This window comes from Dermacentor silvarum, chromosome 3, assembly GCF_013339745.2.
Source record: "Dermacentor silvarum isolate Dsil-2018 chromosome 3, BIME_Dsil_1.4, whole genome shotgun sequence".
In the NCBI taxonomy this organism is placed as follows: Eukaryota; Metazoa; Arthropoda; class Arachnida; order Ixodida; family Ixodidae; genus Dermacentor; species Dermacentor silvarum.
In genome coordinates, this window is record NC_051156.1 from 226885685 (window position 1) to 226901835 (window position 16151).

General features: G+C 45.0%; 2 protein-coding genes across 2 annotated transcripts in view; one reads left to right on the top strand and one right to left on the bottom strand.

Annotated features, from left to right (window-relative positions):
- Positions 1–16151, bottom strand: part of LOC119446831 (septin-1) — a 610438-nt gene that overhangs the window by 230110 nt on the left and 364177 nt on the right. The window lies entirely within an intron of this gene.
- Positions 1–16151, top strand: part of LOC119446821 (serine/threonine-protein kinase mTOR) — a 246829-nt gene that overhangs the window by 61604 nt on the left and 169074 nt on the right. Inside the window, exon 16 of the mRNA XM_049664437.1 lies at positions 6562–6691. Within this exon, the coding sequence (XP_049520394.1) occupies positions 6562–6691 (130 nt within the window). The remainder of the gene's footprint in view (positions 1–6561; positions 6692–16151) is intronic.

The following is a 16151-nucleotide window of genomic DNA, read 5'->3' on the forward strand; positions in this document are numbered from 1 at the left end:
AGCACTGGGGAAGCTGACACTCGTATACCGAGGAACTTGAGTTGTGCTTCCACCATGTTTTTGCTTGAAGCTCAAGCCATAACAGTTTTGGTTGAACTAAATGTCTGGTACAGTAACTTGCAGAATTTCACGTAAAGGCTACCATGCTCAGCACTTGGCTAAGACCATGTTTATTGATGTGAAAGTGCCAAATGGCCCATTGAGCGTAAAAGTTGGTCTCAGTTGTCTGTAGCAGGTGAAACGGCAGGTAAATTCCCATTGGCTACCACGCCGCGTCACGACCGCACCTCGGCGGAATTCCCATTGGCTGTGACACCACATCGCGAGCATGCCTCGACAGAGCAGAGCAGGCAAAAGGGAACAGCTGTTGCCGCGCTAGCATGCCAGGTGTTGTGTTTTGGGAGAGGGCATCGCCTCGACACCACGTCACCCTTGCTCTTGAAAGCCTGTGTTATCCGCGCATTCCTTGTCTGCGCAAGCTCTCGCCTGCATTCTAACTGAGCCTCTGTGAGGCCAAATCAAAACGCGCCAAGCATCTCAATGCGTTCACTTGCCCGCGAGGAGTTCATAACTCAAAGGACCACTCAGCAGCATTCATTTGGACATTAATGCTTTCGCATTCACAACTCATAAGAAATGCTTTGGTGTCCTCTTTTACAGCAAAGCAGTATATGGCTAGGTTCTGGCGGATCGCCTCTGCGAACAAATTGACGCGAGAACAATAATTTTCTGTGGCAGATACTCACGTCTCATTCACTTGGTATATACGAAAATTCGCATGGAAGGGTACGAATGCATGATTACATGACTGATAGGTCATGACATCAACACCATTACATGCTCGTCAATTACGTCACGATTAATTATAATAAAATCACGTGTAGCACATACCTGCATTGGATATGCGGGCATGAGCCAGGGATATGCGGGTATGAGCCAGGGACAAAAAAGGAAGAAGGAAGGAAGGTAGGAAGGTAGGAAAGAAAGAAAAAAGGAAGGTAAGAAAGAAATCACGTGTGGTTCATACCCGCGTTGGATATGTAGGTATGAGCCGCCGAGAGCAGCCGCGAAGGCGACGGGAAGCCGCGATAGCCGAACACGTATCGTCCGAAGGATCTGCAACATCGGATAGCCACTCTGTGACTGATGAAGAACAGCAATGTTCCCCGTGAAGAGGGGTCGTTATTTAGGTAACCATATGGGTCAGGTGCATGCGTGTGAACTGGTCAAGTTTGAATTATCCAGTGAATGCCAATTTGAATCGAAATAACGAATGTTTGAACCCGCAAAAATACATTGGGGCCAGCCAGCACCTTCGCTCAGGATTGAATTAACCAAAACATTGAATTAACTGGAGTCGAATTAACGAAAGTCAACTGTATTCCATTATAAATGTTCCAATCTGTTCTTGTGATAACGCCATGAAAGGCCTTGGACTACATTCACACGTTCTTTAATTTATGGAATTAACAATGCTTAAAAATATTTTCAAATTGTGTCGGACACTATATTTGTTCATTGTGTTTCCTTTTTGCATTCTCTCTCTCTCCTTTAACAAATACTGCATCTTTGTCACCAAACACTTCATTACATGTCTTAATATAAAAAAAAGCACTCATTTCTTTTAATAGAGACAATTTCAAACTTGTTGTTTATTAAACACAGTTCCAACTAAAGTGGGGAAATTATAAAAAAGAAAAATAAGTAATAATGCAAATAAAGTCACCGACCGATAATTAGGACTAAATTGAGACCATCAAAAGGTCTGAATAATCGAAAGTTCAAAACACTGGATTCGCCAAGAACTAAGTGACTTTATTTTACAAGTGGCCAAAAAAGGGGTGCCTTATTCTCGGATTATCACTTTCGGGGATAACTTCAATTTCGCGTGACTAGTGCAAGATACATTGGCACCTGCAAGTGACAGCACTCTTGGCACAGTGCCAAGCATGCCATCTTATCATAGTGCGAAAACGCTGCCACTCATTGATGTGTCCGATGCTAGTCATGCGAAACATTGTGAAAATGAAATTATTTTCAAAAGTTAGGGCCCAAGTTTGTTGATGCGCGCGTATATACAGTTGCCTTTGGCCTAGACATTCCGTAGGTGCAATTTTCTTGCAATGCCTTTTATGCTATTCCTTTTCACACTTATTGCGCTTTGTTAGTGGTCACAGGGACGCTCCACACACATTGTCAATGGGATCAGCCGGCCATGGACGATCGATGATAAGAGTGTCATAGAATCGAGCGGAAGGCGTCACTGCACTGAATTCTTATCAGTGACTACTAGATCGACTAGGCTTCAGTAGTTTCGGTTTCGAGGAAGCGCCTGCAACATGGCCGACTAGCATGCAGACAACATATCAAGACGAAAATATCGCTATTTCTGCTCAACTCGGTGGCCAAATTAGCACACAGTCGTGCAGTCGGAGTCAGAATTATCACATGGTACGCTGTAAGGCGTCTGAAATTTTGGTCATCCTTGTACATTAAGTCTATAGGGGCTAGTGGTGGTGCCCCAGAGCTGTCTGAATAATCAAACATGTCCGAATTATTGGTTGCCAAGTTATTGGCCAGTGACTGTAGCATTATTTGGGAACTTTATTCACATTGTGGGTGGCACTCTTTGGCAAACCTGTTTCTTGCACCATTAAACACCACATATCATCATCACCCACTTTGCGGCCCAAGTTGCCTACTGGCTTGGGCGACTAGGTATGTGCTGGTTGCGGTCTTGCCAAGCAGGCAGCATGGGCCAATGGGTATATGTGGCTGAATACAGAACTTGCTGCTGGCTACCATCTGGCCTAGAGACAACTTGGGTCATTAGGTATGTGCCCCAACAAACAACTTTGGCAGTGCATATGTGATTCTGTAAGTGTCCATGTATATAAATGCCCATTCTTAGCCAATAGTCCTTGAGCTGGATAAATCGAAGCGGTAGACATCACTCGCATGAGAAATCTATGTGCATAATGTACTAAGTAATATAAAAGAATTCCCCTTATTTACTTTTTAAAGGTACCCTGAACCACTTTTTATCAAAATGGAGAAAGGCATTTGAAGGGAAAATAGGCTATTTCAGAAATGCATTGCCGCAAAACGTACTTCAATGCGTTCAGCAGAAGCAGGAGTTATTGGCAATCAAACACAGCCTTTGCTGTGCTCACGTTCCTTCTTCAATGCCTTGCACTGTGAAGGCTACGGCAGAGTGGGGGTGTGTCCACAATGCTCCACTTTCTAAATGTCGTCATGGCGCACAGTTCAAATTTCATTTTGGATGTTAACGTAGACGCCACAACTTCCGATTTTGGTGCCTACAATGCGCTAAACGTAAGCCAAACACGGTTTTCCTCAGTGAGCTGCAGTGCGCTTGGCCAGTGGACTCATGGCGGCACCCCACGGTGGCCGCGGTATCTATGCTACGTAGCCGACCGCAGCAACCCCAGGTGGTCCAAATTTCCGGAGTCCCCCACTACGGCGTGCCTCATAATCAGATTGTGGTTTTGGCACGTAAAACCCCATAATTAATTATTACTAATAGCAGCCACGTATAGGAATCTGCTTTAATATGAAATAAAGCATCCAGAAAAGAGTGAGGATCATGGTTTCTGGTGAAAAGAGAGTGTTTGAGAGAAAGGGGACTTTGCACTCCGTTTGCGAGCTCCATGCACCACTTACGACATCAAAACTTGGCTGAGATGTTCACAGCAGCGTATGCTGCCTGCAAACAATGTTATTTCACCAAGCCCCAGTGGTTGTTCAGGGCCCGTTTAAATAATTACCTTACGACACATATTACAATTTACGAGTTGTAGCTCGTTGTAGTTGTACGAGATTGCTAGGGGATATATATCCACATGGAGCAAATGCTGAGGATGGCATGTGTTTTGAGACATTCGCCGTCAAACTTTTCAAGAAAATGCATTGTTGTACCACTTACTTTTTTAAAGAAAATGTTGTTTTATGCACTGAAGCTCAAAAGTGACTGGGACATGAATGTAGTTTTGTCGTCTACTTCTGGATTTAATACCTGGAAACTGGTGTCATCCTGAAAATGTCTTCCAAGTAGATACACCTTGCAAACTCACTGGATACATTTAGTAAATCGCAATGTGTGCTGTATGGTAATTAAAAAACTAATTAGTAAATTTTGTAAATATTGATTATGCATTTAGATTCCTCGTACAAGTAATGTCCACCTCTGACATGGAGAAAGAATAATTTAGGAGGCACAACTCTGCTCCTTCCCGCGTCCTCATAATGACACGCAGGAGCACGGCACGGATGCTGTGCCGCGCTCACGGTGAAGCGATGCAGTGGATCCATCTGACACTGGAAGCGTGGGGTGCGCTCTTGTCTGCTCGCACGTAGCTGCGTGATGCCAGAGTGCCGCTCTTGCATTAGGTAGCTAAAGCTCAAGTACGCTAGCCGAACACAATGCCTGTCGCTAAACGAGATGGCAGCTGTTACGTGTTCTCGCTAAGCTGGTGGGAGCGCCAAATGCAATCATTTCACGAAAGCTCTCCACAATTGCTATTGTAATTCACTTTAATTTTTTTACCTTGGCATGCTTAGACAGAAGTTTTATTTGTGGGAAAATGGCATACAATGTACGCTAATGACACGAAAGAAACAAGGTGTCGTAACTTGGCTGCAGTAGAGAGTTAGTGTGCAGACGACTCTAAGGCTCAGACGTGCATGCCTTTTTCACGACCCAGCTCACCTGGAAGTCTGCAGCATTTCGGAGGTTGTTACCATCATCGACGACAACTTCCGACTCTTAACGAGTACTGTCCACCTTCTCTCGTTTGGTGCTGCTTTCACTGGGAAGTCAGGTCAATCTTCCCGAAGTAGGCAAGGTACTACCCCAGGGAGCAACAAGGACTTTTCGGCTGGTCAAGAATAACTGCGCCTCCAAGCTCAGTTTAGTATTTGCACCTGCTGACCATTCTGCTGGGGAAAGGTTTTTGCAGACGTAGTCGCTTGTCATTTCTTGATCCTCTCTTCCAGTAGTTCTTGTCCATTCTTGCAGGTGTTTTCCGCGCAGCACTTATATCTGCTGTCACAGTTTGGGACGAAGCATTGGCACTGCATTGTTGATTACTAGGGTATGCTTACATAGTGAACACTTACATCCTAGAGGAGCAGTAGAGGAACTGCAGAACTTATGATGATTCTGACTGTTCGAAGTGAGCGGCAGACGCTGCTCTGCTCTGCTGTTCCATCTGTCCACTTCTGCCCAAGTCTGCTGCAGAAACATAATTTAATTAAATTTTGTTTCTCTGTGTATCACATACTCTGATCGGCATTTCTTATGGCACATGTTAATAAACTAGAACAAATTTTCTTCTTTCATTACGTCTAAAAATTTGAAAAACACCAAGCACAGTTTTGTATGTATGCCTGGATATGGTTGCAGATTGTCTGCTCTTTTTATATGCACCTGGCTACAATTGGAGATTGTCTGCTGTTTCAAGTGTCCTAGTTTCTTGCTCTCATTGTTACATAAAAAGCATGTGATCCTAATATAAATTGGGAAAGAAATATTGGTACTAAAACAAGCTACAGGTCTTTTATTCCTTGAGCGCAAACTACGGTGGCACGAGGCTTTTTTTGGCAGTTTCCAACAACTTAGCGCAATTGACCAGAAGCAGACGACACTGAGCACCTTCAGAGATTGCATCCGCGCGAGCTTTGCTCTGACTTTGACGGGCGCTTTGACCGCGACGTGCTAACGCCAGCCCGCATTAGCACATCTGAAGCTGTGCACCTCCTCCTCACCCAGTGTTACACTATCACTACTCTCGCTCGCGATGGTGCCGGCCCATAGTTTTGCCTCCTTTTATTCTTTCTCCGTGGCCTCTGAGTAATGCAGCTCAGTGACTACAATTATGCTATCCTGCCACAGCAAATTTTTAAAAATTCTGTATCGGTATATTAAAGCAATAATGCCCCATCTGCAATCATCATCATCATCATCATCAGCCTATATTTTATGTCCACTGCAGGACGAAGGCCTCTCCCTGCGATCTCCAATTACCCCTGTCTTGCACTAGTGTTCTGCAATAGACACCTCCATCTTGAGCATGGTAGCTTGGTGGAGAGCCATTGCAACAAATCCAGGATATTAGGGCTACTACAGAGTTTCAACTGGGGTGCAGTGATTACTAGATATACTGTGTTCCGGTATCATTTGGCATTGTGGTTGGCAGTGAGATTGCCACTTCATGTGTCTGCAGTGGCAATATGGTGTGTCGCTCACTACATTGCTTTAATTCTGATCTCATGAATGTCAACATTCATTGTGAGGTGGGCTGTGCTGAAACTTTATTAATAATGTTGTTGTAATCATTGTTGTCGTCAGGGTGCCGAAGTAAAAAAAAATAGTTCTGTGTTTGGAGCAGTTATTTCTTTTGCAGAAAAATATATTTAAAAGGCAAATATGCTAAGATGTAAAAATAATAATAATAATAACACCGCCACAGCTATCAAGCACAAGGCAACAACACTTTATTATTCTGATCTACCTCTGTGCTATTCCTTGAACTTCTGTAGGCTATTCGAGTGCTGGGACTGCTCGGTGCACTGGACCCGTTCAAGCATAAGCTAAACATGGGGATGATCGATGACTTCAGCGACTCGGGAGCCGTTGTCAGCATCAGTGTGGTTCCGCCAGAAAGTCAAGGTTGGTGAATCATTTGCCCAACTGCAAGTGATTGCATGTGCAGGCTCTCCTGTCGGCTTATTTGATCCATGGGCTATTATCCATCAATAAATGCAAAGTAATCTGCTAGGTAGGAAATGCACTGTCAATGCAGGATTAAAATGGGTTAAGATAACCTAGATTAAATTTTTGTTTCCACATTTTCCAGTGTATCTGAACCTGCAGGGTTCAGGCTTGACATTAAGATTTTGGGCCATAGCACATCTTCATCTTCAAATGCATCTTACCCGCCGTGGTTGCTCAGTGGCTATGGTGTTGGGCTGTTGAACAGGAGGTCGCGGGATCGAATCCCGGCCACGGCGGCCACATTTCGCTGGGAGCGAAATGCGAAAACACCCGTGTACTTAGATTTAGGTGCACGTTAAAGAACCCCAGGTGGTCCAAATTTTCGGAGTCCCCCACTACGACGTGCCTCATAATCAGATCGTGGTTTTGGCACGTTATAAACCCCATAATTATTATTATTGGGGTCGTTGACTTGGCCTTGATCGCTGTGGTCTTCTCGGGGAGAAGTCCGTATTCCGGCAGAAGTCCTTGCTGCCTGCGGTTAGCTCGCTGGTCCTTGGCGACGCTGGTGTTGTCCTCCGGTTTCGGGCTTGGATCGCAGCTTTGCGGGGGCGTTCGTTGCATGAACGTACTAGCACCTCCACCAGGTGTCACGTAGTAGTGACGCTGAAGCAAACAGTCGAAAAACTGTGTATGACGAAACTGATTCTTTATTGGGCGAACCTGTGCCCACAAAAGAAAGCTACACTCAAAGCACAACGATAGCGGCGAACACAGTTGGCGATCGTCGAAAATCTGATCTGCGGCGAAACGCGTCGGCTTTTTTTATACGCGAGTCATCGAAGGTTCCAATCCCTGGTGCCCGCGTGTCCATAATCAGATCGTGGTTTCGGCACGTAAAACCCCATAATATATATATTTTTTTATTATTTCAAATGCATGTTTTTATCAGTGTGCTTCTAAATTAGAATTAGATTCTAGATTCGAAAAAAAGTATACTACACATGCTTGGTCCTAAAAAGCTTTGGCATAGAGCTTTTCGTGTTGCTCTAAAGTGTTTTCACAATGCAGTTGATCCCGGATATACTGATCTCTGAGGTAATCGCGATATAATTCAATAAATAGATCATTAAAGATATAAAATATGCCTACCTGAAGCTTATTTGAAACCTCCGCGCGTCTTGCAGTTTCCCGAGATAGTAAAAAGCTGGAATCCACCAATTTGCTTCTCCAAGGGCGTGTTTAAAGCACAAAAGCTTACTTATTTTTCGCACATAATCTTCTACATACTGATTGCAGTGCTAACCATAAAAGTCGGTGTTGCTCTGACACAAGATTGCGGTGCACATCACGCGCGTTGAAGTGCTTGTTGCACAATATTATTCAGGACAAGGTAGAATTCAAGGCTGCGTAGAACCAAACCAGCCTGTATGTATATGCATCTCACCGCCATCAGCACACTTATATAGTTGACTTCATTAATTCAACCTTTACGACACCGACGAAATGATCAACTTATCTGGCGGGTCGAAATAAACAAGAGGAAGAAAATACATCAAAACACACCGCTGATTCATTTGGCAATATTTTGAAGATTCTAACTCGCCCTCAAATCAAATGTCCACCCGCTTTCTGTCCAAAATAGAAATTTAACGCAGAAATGACATTAAATCTCCCAAACAAAGTAGAAATCTAACGTGCGTCAAATTTTTTAGCAAGAAAAATGTGTTGCACAACATCTGCCAGTTTTATAAACTCAGCTTCGCTGCATGGTTCTTGAAGTCAACTCCGCCGCAATACAGTTGTGTTATGCGGTAAAGCATACGAGCGTCACACAAGTGGTTTTGGCATCGTGTTCGATTGCATCACGCAGCCAATTTTCGGCCCGATTTTCTTTTTAAAAAAAGAAAGAAAAAGGCGCGTGTTAGAGTCAAGTAAAACTGTAATCAGACATTGTGAGCTTCAGTTATTGCTTGAAAATCTTCCAACGCAGGCCAAAAATAGGCATTCTCGATGGAATATGACGTATGTTCAAAGCATTCACTGTTCCCTAAGCTGCGCCGAGCGAGACGCTGCCACTACAGGGGTCGCTATTGGGGTGCCCATATCTGTCAGGCATGTGCGTACTGACCAGTGAAGTTAAATTAACCAGCGAAGGCCAATTTTAGGATCTAAATAACAAATGTTTAGGCCCATAGAAATGCATGGGCACTGGCCGGTACCTTTGGCTGGGACCTTCGGCTATGATCAAATAAGCGAAAAATTGAATGAACCTGAGTCGAATTAATGGCAGTCTACTGTACTGTGAAACGTGCGTGAACAAACCCGGCCACGTGTCCATAACATGCCGTGGCTGATCTGGCCGACCTGGCCGACCTGGCCGACCTGACCGAAAAGGCTGATCTGGCCGACTGTCATACCTTGACTAGTCAACCAGGTAGCTGTGTCGGGTTTCGGTTTCTGAACCAACTTCCTTTTGGAATCAGTCATCCTCGCTTCTCATGCAGTCCGCACTTGGTGCTTGACGCGTCAAGGTCTCTTCATTCTCGGCCCTTCCCCTCCAGCTGCGCTGCATCGAGTCCTGCCAGCACTGCACAGACGCTATTAGATTTAAAAGTGGCTTTCAGCTTTGAGAACATCCGAGTCCATTCCCACTCATGTATAACCATGTGAGCATTAATGAAACGCATTCAACTTTTTCACTCATCTCACAGCGATGAGTCTTGCGCGCTGCTTCCTCAATGGTATTTCCACAAAGTGTGGATGTGGTGTGCGGTGGTTTTGTTAAATCCGAACTGTAATGTAAAAATAGGGGCGTGCAAATACTGAATAGTAAATTTCGAATCGACTCAAGAAAGAAAAAGCCTAATAGCGAATTGAATATCGAATATGAAAAAAATGTATCATAATGCTTATAATGCTTACAAATTTTGGGCAAGAAGAACTTGGTGATGCACATGCTCAGGTGTCTCCTAGCATTGCATAACAAGAATGTAGCAAGCTATCAGTAATTTGGGTACATAAAAATCAACATATGTGGTAAAGTCTAACTAAAGTGAACACCAAATTAGTATACCAGATCTGATTACAGCTCAGTTCTAGTATAAAGGTCTCAAAAATATTTTTTATCAATAGAATGTCAGTTAAATTATACCTCTGAAGTTAAAAAAATTAGTGATGTTTTGTTGTACTGAATACCAATCAGGCTCTTTAACATTGAACCTGTGTATTATGAAAATGTGTATTATGACATTGACGCACGCGTGCGCAAACACACACACACGCACGCACATGTTCGTGACAGGTTGCTCGAAACAACCCGACACGAACGGCATTAGGGAACAAGAGGCTGCCGTACGGTGTCGCAAATGTGGCGGCCGTGAGCAACATTGTTTCCGTGCCGAACACTTGCTTTCGTTCGCAAGGCGATTTGTTGTCTTTCTGAGTGCCACAAGGCTTCTGCAAGTAGATCTGGGTCAATTCAACACCAAACCGTAACTTTATTCACCGACGCCCTACAAAACAGCGCCATTTGTGTGCCGATTACGTTTAATCGCCAAGGCAATGTGGCAGTGATGAAAATTCGCCGCTGGCCGGTGTGGTAATGGGCCACAAGCTGTCGTGGCAGTGTTGAAGCGGCGTTAAGTTCATCGCGCCTCGTAGCTAACATGATCCACGTGCCTTCTGGCAACTAATCGGCCTGATCTTCGCACGTTATTGCGCTTTCCAAAATACGCGCTGATTTTGTTGCCATTCTCTCTGTCCATGTTGCGTTTGGAGAGAAAGCTCTGTATGCCAGATATCAGCATGGAGTTGCAGTGTGTGTCCTGACTGCTTGTTCAGACCGACTGAAGAAGAAAGTTGAGTGCTGTCCAGAGCAGGCATCCTGCAGAGTAGAGGCGGCCCCGGCTTACGCATTGTCCTTCTGCGAATTTGGCGTTTGGACGCTCTGCGTTCGATCCCCGCATTGGGCCGATGTCGGGAAGCGCATGCGATAGGGCAGAAGCACTTGCAGAGACTAAGTCCTCGTACCGCCGGCTCGTCTGCAGTGTGCTCGGTGCTCCTTTTGTGCCGAAAACAACAAAGTGAGGTGCTCGCTTGTGTGGTATCCAGCACAAGGGGCTCCGTGGTGGCGCATGGTACATGCGGCACTGCGATAGTCTCTACACCGAATATATTGAAAAATCTTATAATAGATATTTGATTCATGAATCAGATTATTCGAACGTTCACTATTTGATTCGATTTGGTGATATTCGAGTATTGGCACACTCCTAGTAAAAGCTATTGATGTGGAGGTTGGAGTCACATTCGTTTTGGCTTCTTGTGGAACCCTAAAATGCCGTTCATGACTTGCCCGTGTCCTACATGAAGGCAAAACGCAGTGGTGCAGACATCCCCAGTTTGGCATCCTATGCCCAGAGCCACTCACCCAAAAGATCACATCTCATCCATGCTTTCTTGTGGAATGTGTGTCGGGCCAGTAGGCTTTCCGTATCCTTGAAGCAGCATGCTGATCTGCTTTTGCTGATTACGAATGGCCACAATTTACATGAGCTATTCATGTGTACAGCGAGCAAAACTGAGACATGTACCAAGCTCACTTTGTCTGCATGGCATGGCTTCAGATTGAATTTTTTGTTTGACAGCATCTGCCAGAACAGTGCCGTTTGGAATTCGTCAGCATTAAATATTTTCAACCACGCAAAAGGTAATCTCGTTCCCATTAGGAGAAGTGCACTTGCAGGGGCGCAACGCAGCGTTCAATATATCAAATGTGGTGGTCAGACTTTTGCATGTTACAGTAATCGATTACATTACAAAAATTGATTATATGAACATTACTTTCGTCCCTACTTTTATTAGAGTTGCACAAATACAGTAAATCGAACAAGCTGGCCTGGCTCTTTCAATGCGTCCTCTTCAGCCCTTCACAGATTGTTTATCTTCACTAAGCATTGCTTTTAAAAATTTTCTTCTGTAATGCTCCCTTGTTTTTTTTTTTTTGTGAAGACATCGGGTAGTGACACTAAAAACTCCCTAGAGGTGCACGCTGGAGAGAAGGGTTATGTTGTAAGATACGAGCACAAGATTGTGGATGGTTACTCAGTGCTGCACTGCTCGAGTCTGGGTCCTCTATGACACGCAACGCTTCATTGTCATTGGGGTTATATGGCGCTCCTGATAAGGCCAGTAAAAAAACAGCAAGATCGACCATATGTGATTTTCGGACATACGACCATAAGTGATTTCTTGACATCAACGTCCGAAGTGCCCAACATATGGTGGACCTCCACCCGGCACCCTTCACTTGTTAGCAGGGATGTGCGAATACTAGAATATCAACCAATCGAATAGGGATTAAGTGAATAATTCGATTATCTGCTACAGTCGACTCCCGTTACTACGAAGTTCACGGGAACCATTAAACACTTCGAAATAAACGAGCTTCCAATTATGCAAAAAGCACAAAGAACGGTATCTTTATTAGTCTCATAGGCAACAGTTTTTTAGGAAAAATAGTCTGTCATTTTGGTCTGGTTCTTTCTTGCCGAATTTGGCTTCGGAAATTAAGTTTTGCGAGCACTAGGTTTCTCCAAGTGCTTCTTTGGCCTTATTTTCACCAAGAAAAAGCCTGCTGCGGAAGAGTAAGGCCCACAGCTACATGGGCAGCCCTCGGTTGTGGCTCGTCTTCAATGTCGTCATCGACGTCGCTTTCGTGACTGGATTCATGAGGTCAAACAATATACACAATTTCGCTGTCCGTCAGTACACCGCATGTTTCAACTGTGCTGTCCACGACAACATACTCTTCAAAGCGGACTTTTCCGAGAGCAGCACCAAAACTGCTGTCGTAGAGCTCACTTGTTTGTGCTTCCCCCGGCGGATAAGGAGAAGCATCCCCTGATGAAGTTTGAACGAAACCACAAGCCCTGAAGCAGTTGGCGATGGTTTCCCAAACTCTTGCTAGCATGTGGATGTCACTGAGTAAACTCACCTAGTATTGTGAGCAGTTGTCCATGCACAAAATCATGCGCTCGAGCCGATGCTGCCTGTACAGGACCTTTACATTTTTGATTATGCCCTGGTCCATAGGCTGCAACATCGACGTCATGTTTGCAGCCAAGTATGCTCGACGGATAGCACTCAAGGCTGGTACGTTCATGTGTGCACCGCAATGATCCACAAGGAACACCCGCCTTGGTTGCTCAGTGGCTATGGTGTTGGGCTGCTGGGCACGAGGTCGCTCGGATCGAATCCCGGCCACAGCGGCCGCATTTCGATGGGGGCGAAATGCGAAAACACTGGTGTACTTAGATTTAGGTGCATGTTAAAGAATCCCAGGTGGTCCAAATTTCCGGAGTCCCCCACTACGACGTGCCTCATAATCAGATTGTGGTTTTTGCACGTAAAACCCGCATAATTTTTTTTTTCCGCAAGGAACAACACCTTGCAGTTCGATGACACAAACTTGCGATCCAGTTTTGTGATCCAATCTCTGAAATGTCGAATGTCATCCACGCCTTTCTGTTCGATGCATTTCTTTCCCTACCTAGGGAAAAATAGGTGTTTTTTGTAGGTTACGCCAGATTTTCTTTTCTGATGGAACTACTGCTCTAATATTTATGTAATACATAAACAAAAAGCAGAATGAATGTACTTTTCATGCATAAAGGTTTTATTAATGAGATGTATGTCATAAAAAAGATATAAATTGCCAAAATCAAGGTTGTGGGATAAAATTGAACAGAGTTTGTACAGACATGCTTGTACAGTAAAAGCTTGTTAATTCAAATTTCACGGGGACGCCCAATGAGTTCGAATTAAACCGAATTCGAACTAATGAAATTCATTGAAAAAACAGCAGGAATTGAGACCGGGTTGTTGGAAAATCACTCAAAATATTTATTTGCGAAAATAATCCATTACCACTGTCTGTTTCTCTTCTTTGAATGCAATCGCCATAGCCTTGTTTTCCAACGCGCGAACGTGGCAGAAAGCATCCTCTGCGCCTTCCTCGAAGCTGAAGAATAGACGCGGGACACGCATAGCCTCCATTAGCTTCAAAGCTGAGGGCCACGTGGGTGCCTCATCCTCTTCGTCATCCGCACCTACATCGACGACGGATGCTTCTCTACCAGTCACCTGCGCGATGATATCATCGTCGGTGATTGTGCCGCAGACCGCTGGAAACGATGGAGCCAGCCCTCTGAAGCTTTAAAATCATCAATGTTCAGGCGAAACGCGTAGTCTGCTACCACCACACGATGCGAAGAGCGAGCGCAATGACGCCAATGACGCCACGTATCCGGGCGCTGCGCTCGCGCCATATATCGTTGAGCCTTAAAAGCTTGCTGGCGGCAGTATAAAATACCACCACGCAGCGGTGCGCAGTTCGAATTATCGATAGAGAAGCCGATGCGCGCGTGAACTAACGAGTTGGTTAACCCATAGACGCCTATATATTGTGGCCGGACCATGACCATCAGTTCGAATTAACCCGAAAGTTCAAATTAATGAGGTGGGAATTAACGAGCTTTCACTGTATCTACTAAGAAAAAGTATGTAACGAAAATTATGAGATATACAAAATGTATTGCCATCTAATAAGGGACTATCTCCGAAATAATAAATTTTTCATTGAGCAGGTATTTCGCTACAAAAGTTTAACTGCAAGCACTACATTTGGGTGTGCCAGGCTGCGGCCATCGATGTTCCGGGCTGGTTCGCGTCGTCGTCGCTTTCAGTCTCAAAGTCCAACGAAAAGTCAATGTCCTCCGACTCGCTGCTACTCTATGCATCGACAAGGTCAGCCACAGAGCCAGCGGAATCGCGAGATCTGCTATCTCCCGAAGCAGGTGCGCGCCGCTGCCGGAGCCGGACATTTTGGAATTCTGCCCCGACGATTGCGAAACTACGAAGTGTGTTTAAAAATCACCACTACGCAGGAAAAGTGCGAACTGCTTGGGAAACAAAAATATAGTTCACGTCCGATGACGCCATGGGTCCATGAGCGGTGCGGAAGGTCTCGAAAGCGGCATTTCAAACGATCGATAGCGGGCGACCATTTTTTGCTTTATACTTTGGACGATCACGCAATATTAAAAAATCATGGCCTCGCGGGAAAAAAAACGAACTGCTTAGAAAACTAAAATGTAGTTCTCCTCCTTCACGTCCGATAGCGCAGTGTGCCCATGAGCAGCGTGGAAAGTCTCGAAAGCGGCGTTTCAAACCATCCATAGCGGACTAACGTTGCCCAATAGACACAGTACGGAAAGAGTTAAAAAACATCTAGGCTTAGTGGCCTTCCCGATCACAAGCAGGCGACATCGTTCAGTGGCAGTCATGTTTGCTGCGATCATAAATGACAGCCTTTCTTTGCAGCATTTGCCCTCAGCACAGTTGTCATGCTTGAATGTCAGAGTCTTTTCTCGTAACAGCCAATAAAAAAGTACAGTCTCGTCTGCGTTAAAGATCTCTACCGGTTGATAGTCATTGAAGTACTCATGGAGGTTTTCTGCTTTCCGTGTTGCGCATGTTTACTGCTTGACTGATGCCTTCTCACCACACACGCTTTCAAAAATCGGGTCATGACGATATTTGAAGTGGGTCAGCCATCCATCCAAAAAACGGAAGTCATTGATCCCCAACATTACTGTAAGCTATAAGGTTTTCAGCACAATTACCTTGTAGTGCCCTCCGACACTGCTACGCACGGACGCTAAGGTCTGCGCTCTCGGTCGGCACTGCGAAAGACGACGAGAATAAAGTTGGGCGGTGTGTGCTCGTTGCGCAAGCACGGCACACGTTAGTCCATTCAAAGAGCCTGCTATGCTGGTCCTCTTGTTCTGGCGTTCCGCTGCAAGTCCTTGGTTCCCGACAGCTGCACTGCTGAGATGAAGTCTGTTGATTTGTGCTTCTGTGATCCAAAGCAGCAGCGCCTCCTTAACACCGAGTAGGCACCTGTGCGCATTCGCTTCCGCGACATCTTGAATTTGTCGTTCTCAAAAGCATCCAATATCGAGTGCTTATTCTTGAAGAAATTCGAGAACATGTTAGGCTTAATGCTATACTTCATTCAAGACATCGACTTTCGTAGCCAGGTCAAGCGTGCGGTAGGAGCCGCCAGTTGCCATTATCAAATGTACGCTCAAAATCAGAAGTGTGGCAACACCTGCAGAATAAACCCAATGCGTGGCTGACACACGCTTCACGAAAGACAAGGAAAGAGACTAGCTGACGCGCTGGCGTTGACTGAATAATCTTGCCATTTCATGAGTTGTGGCGCTCTGGACAGCTGCAATGGCGACGACACCAGTGTTGTACAACGAGCTGTTTTGACACGTGAAAAAATGCACACTTTAATAGAAAATTATGGTCGCCTTGAGCCTTTTGATTGAAAAATAAGTCCTAG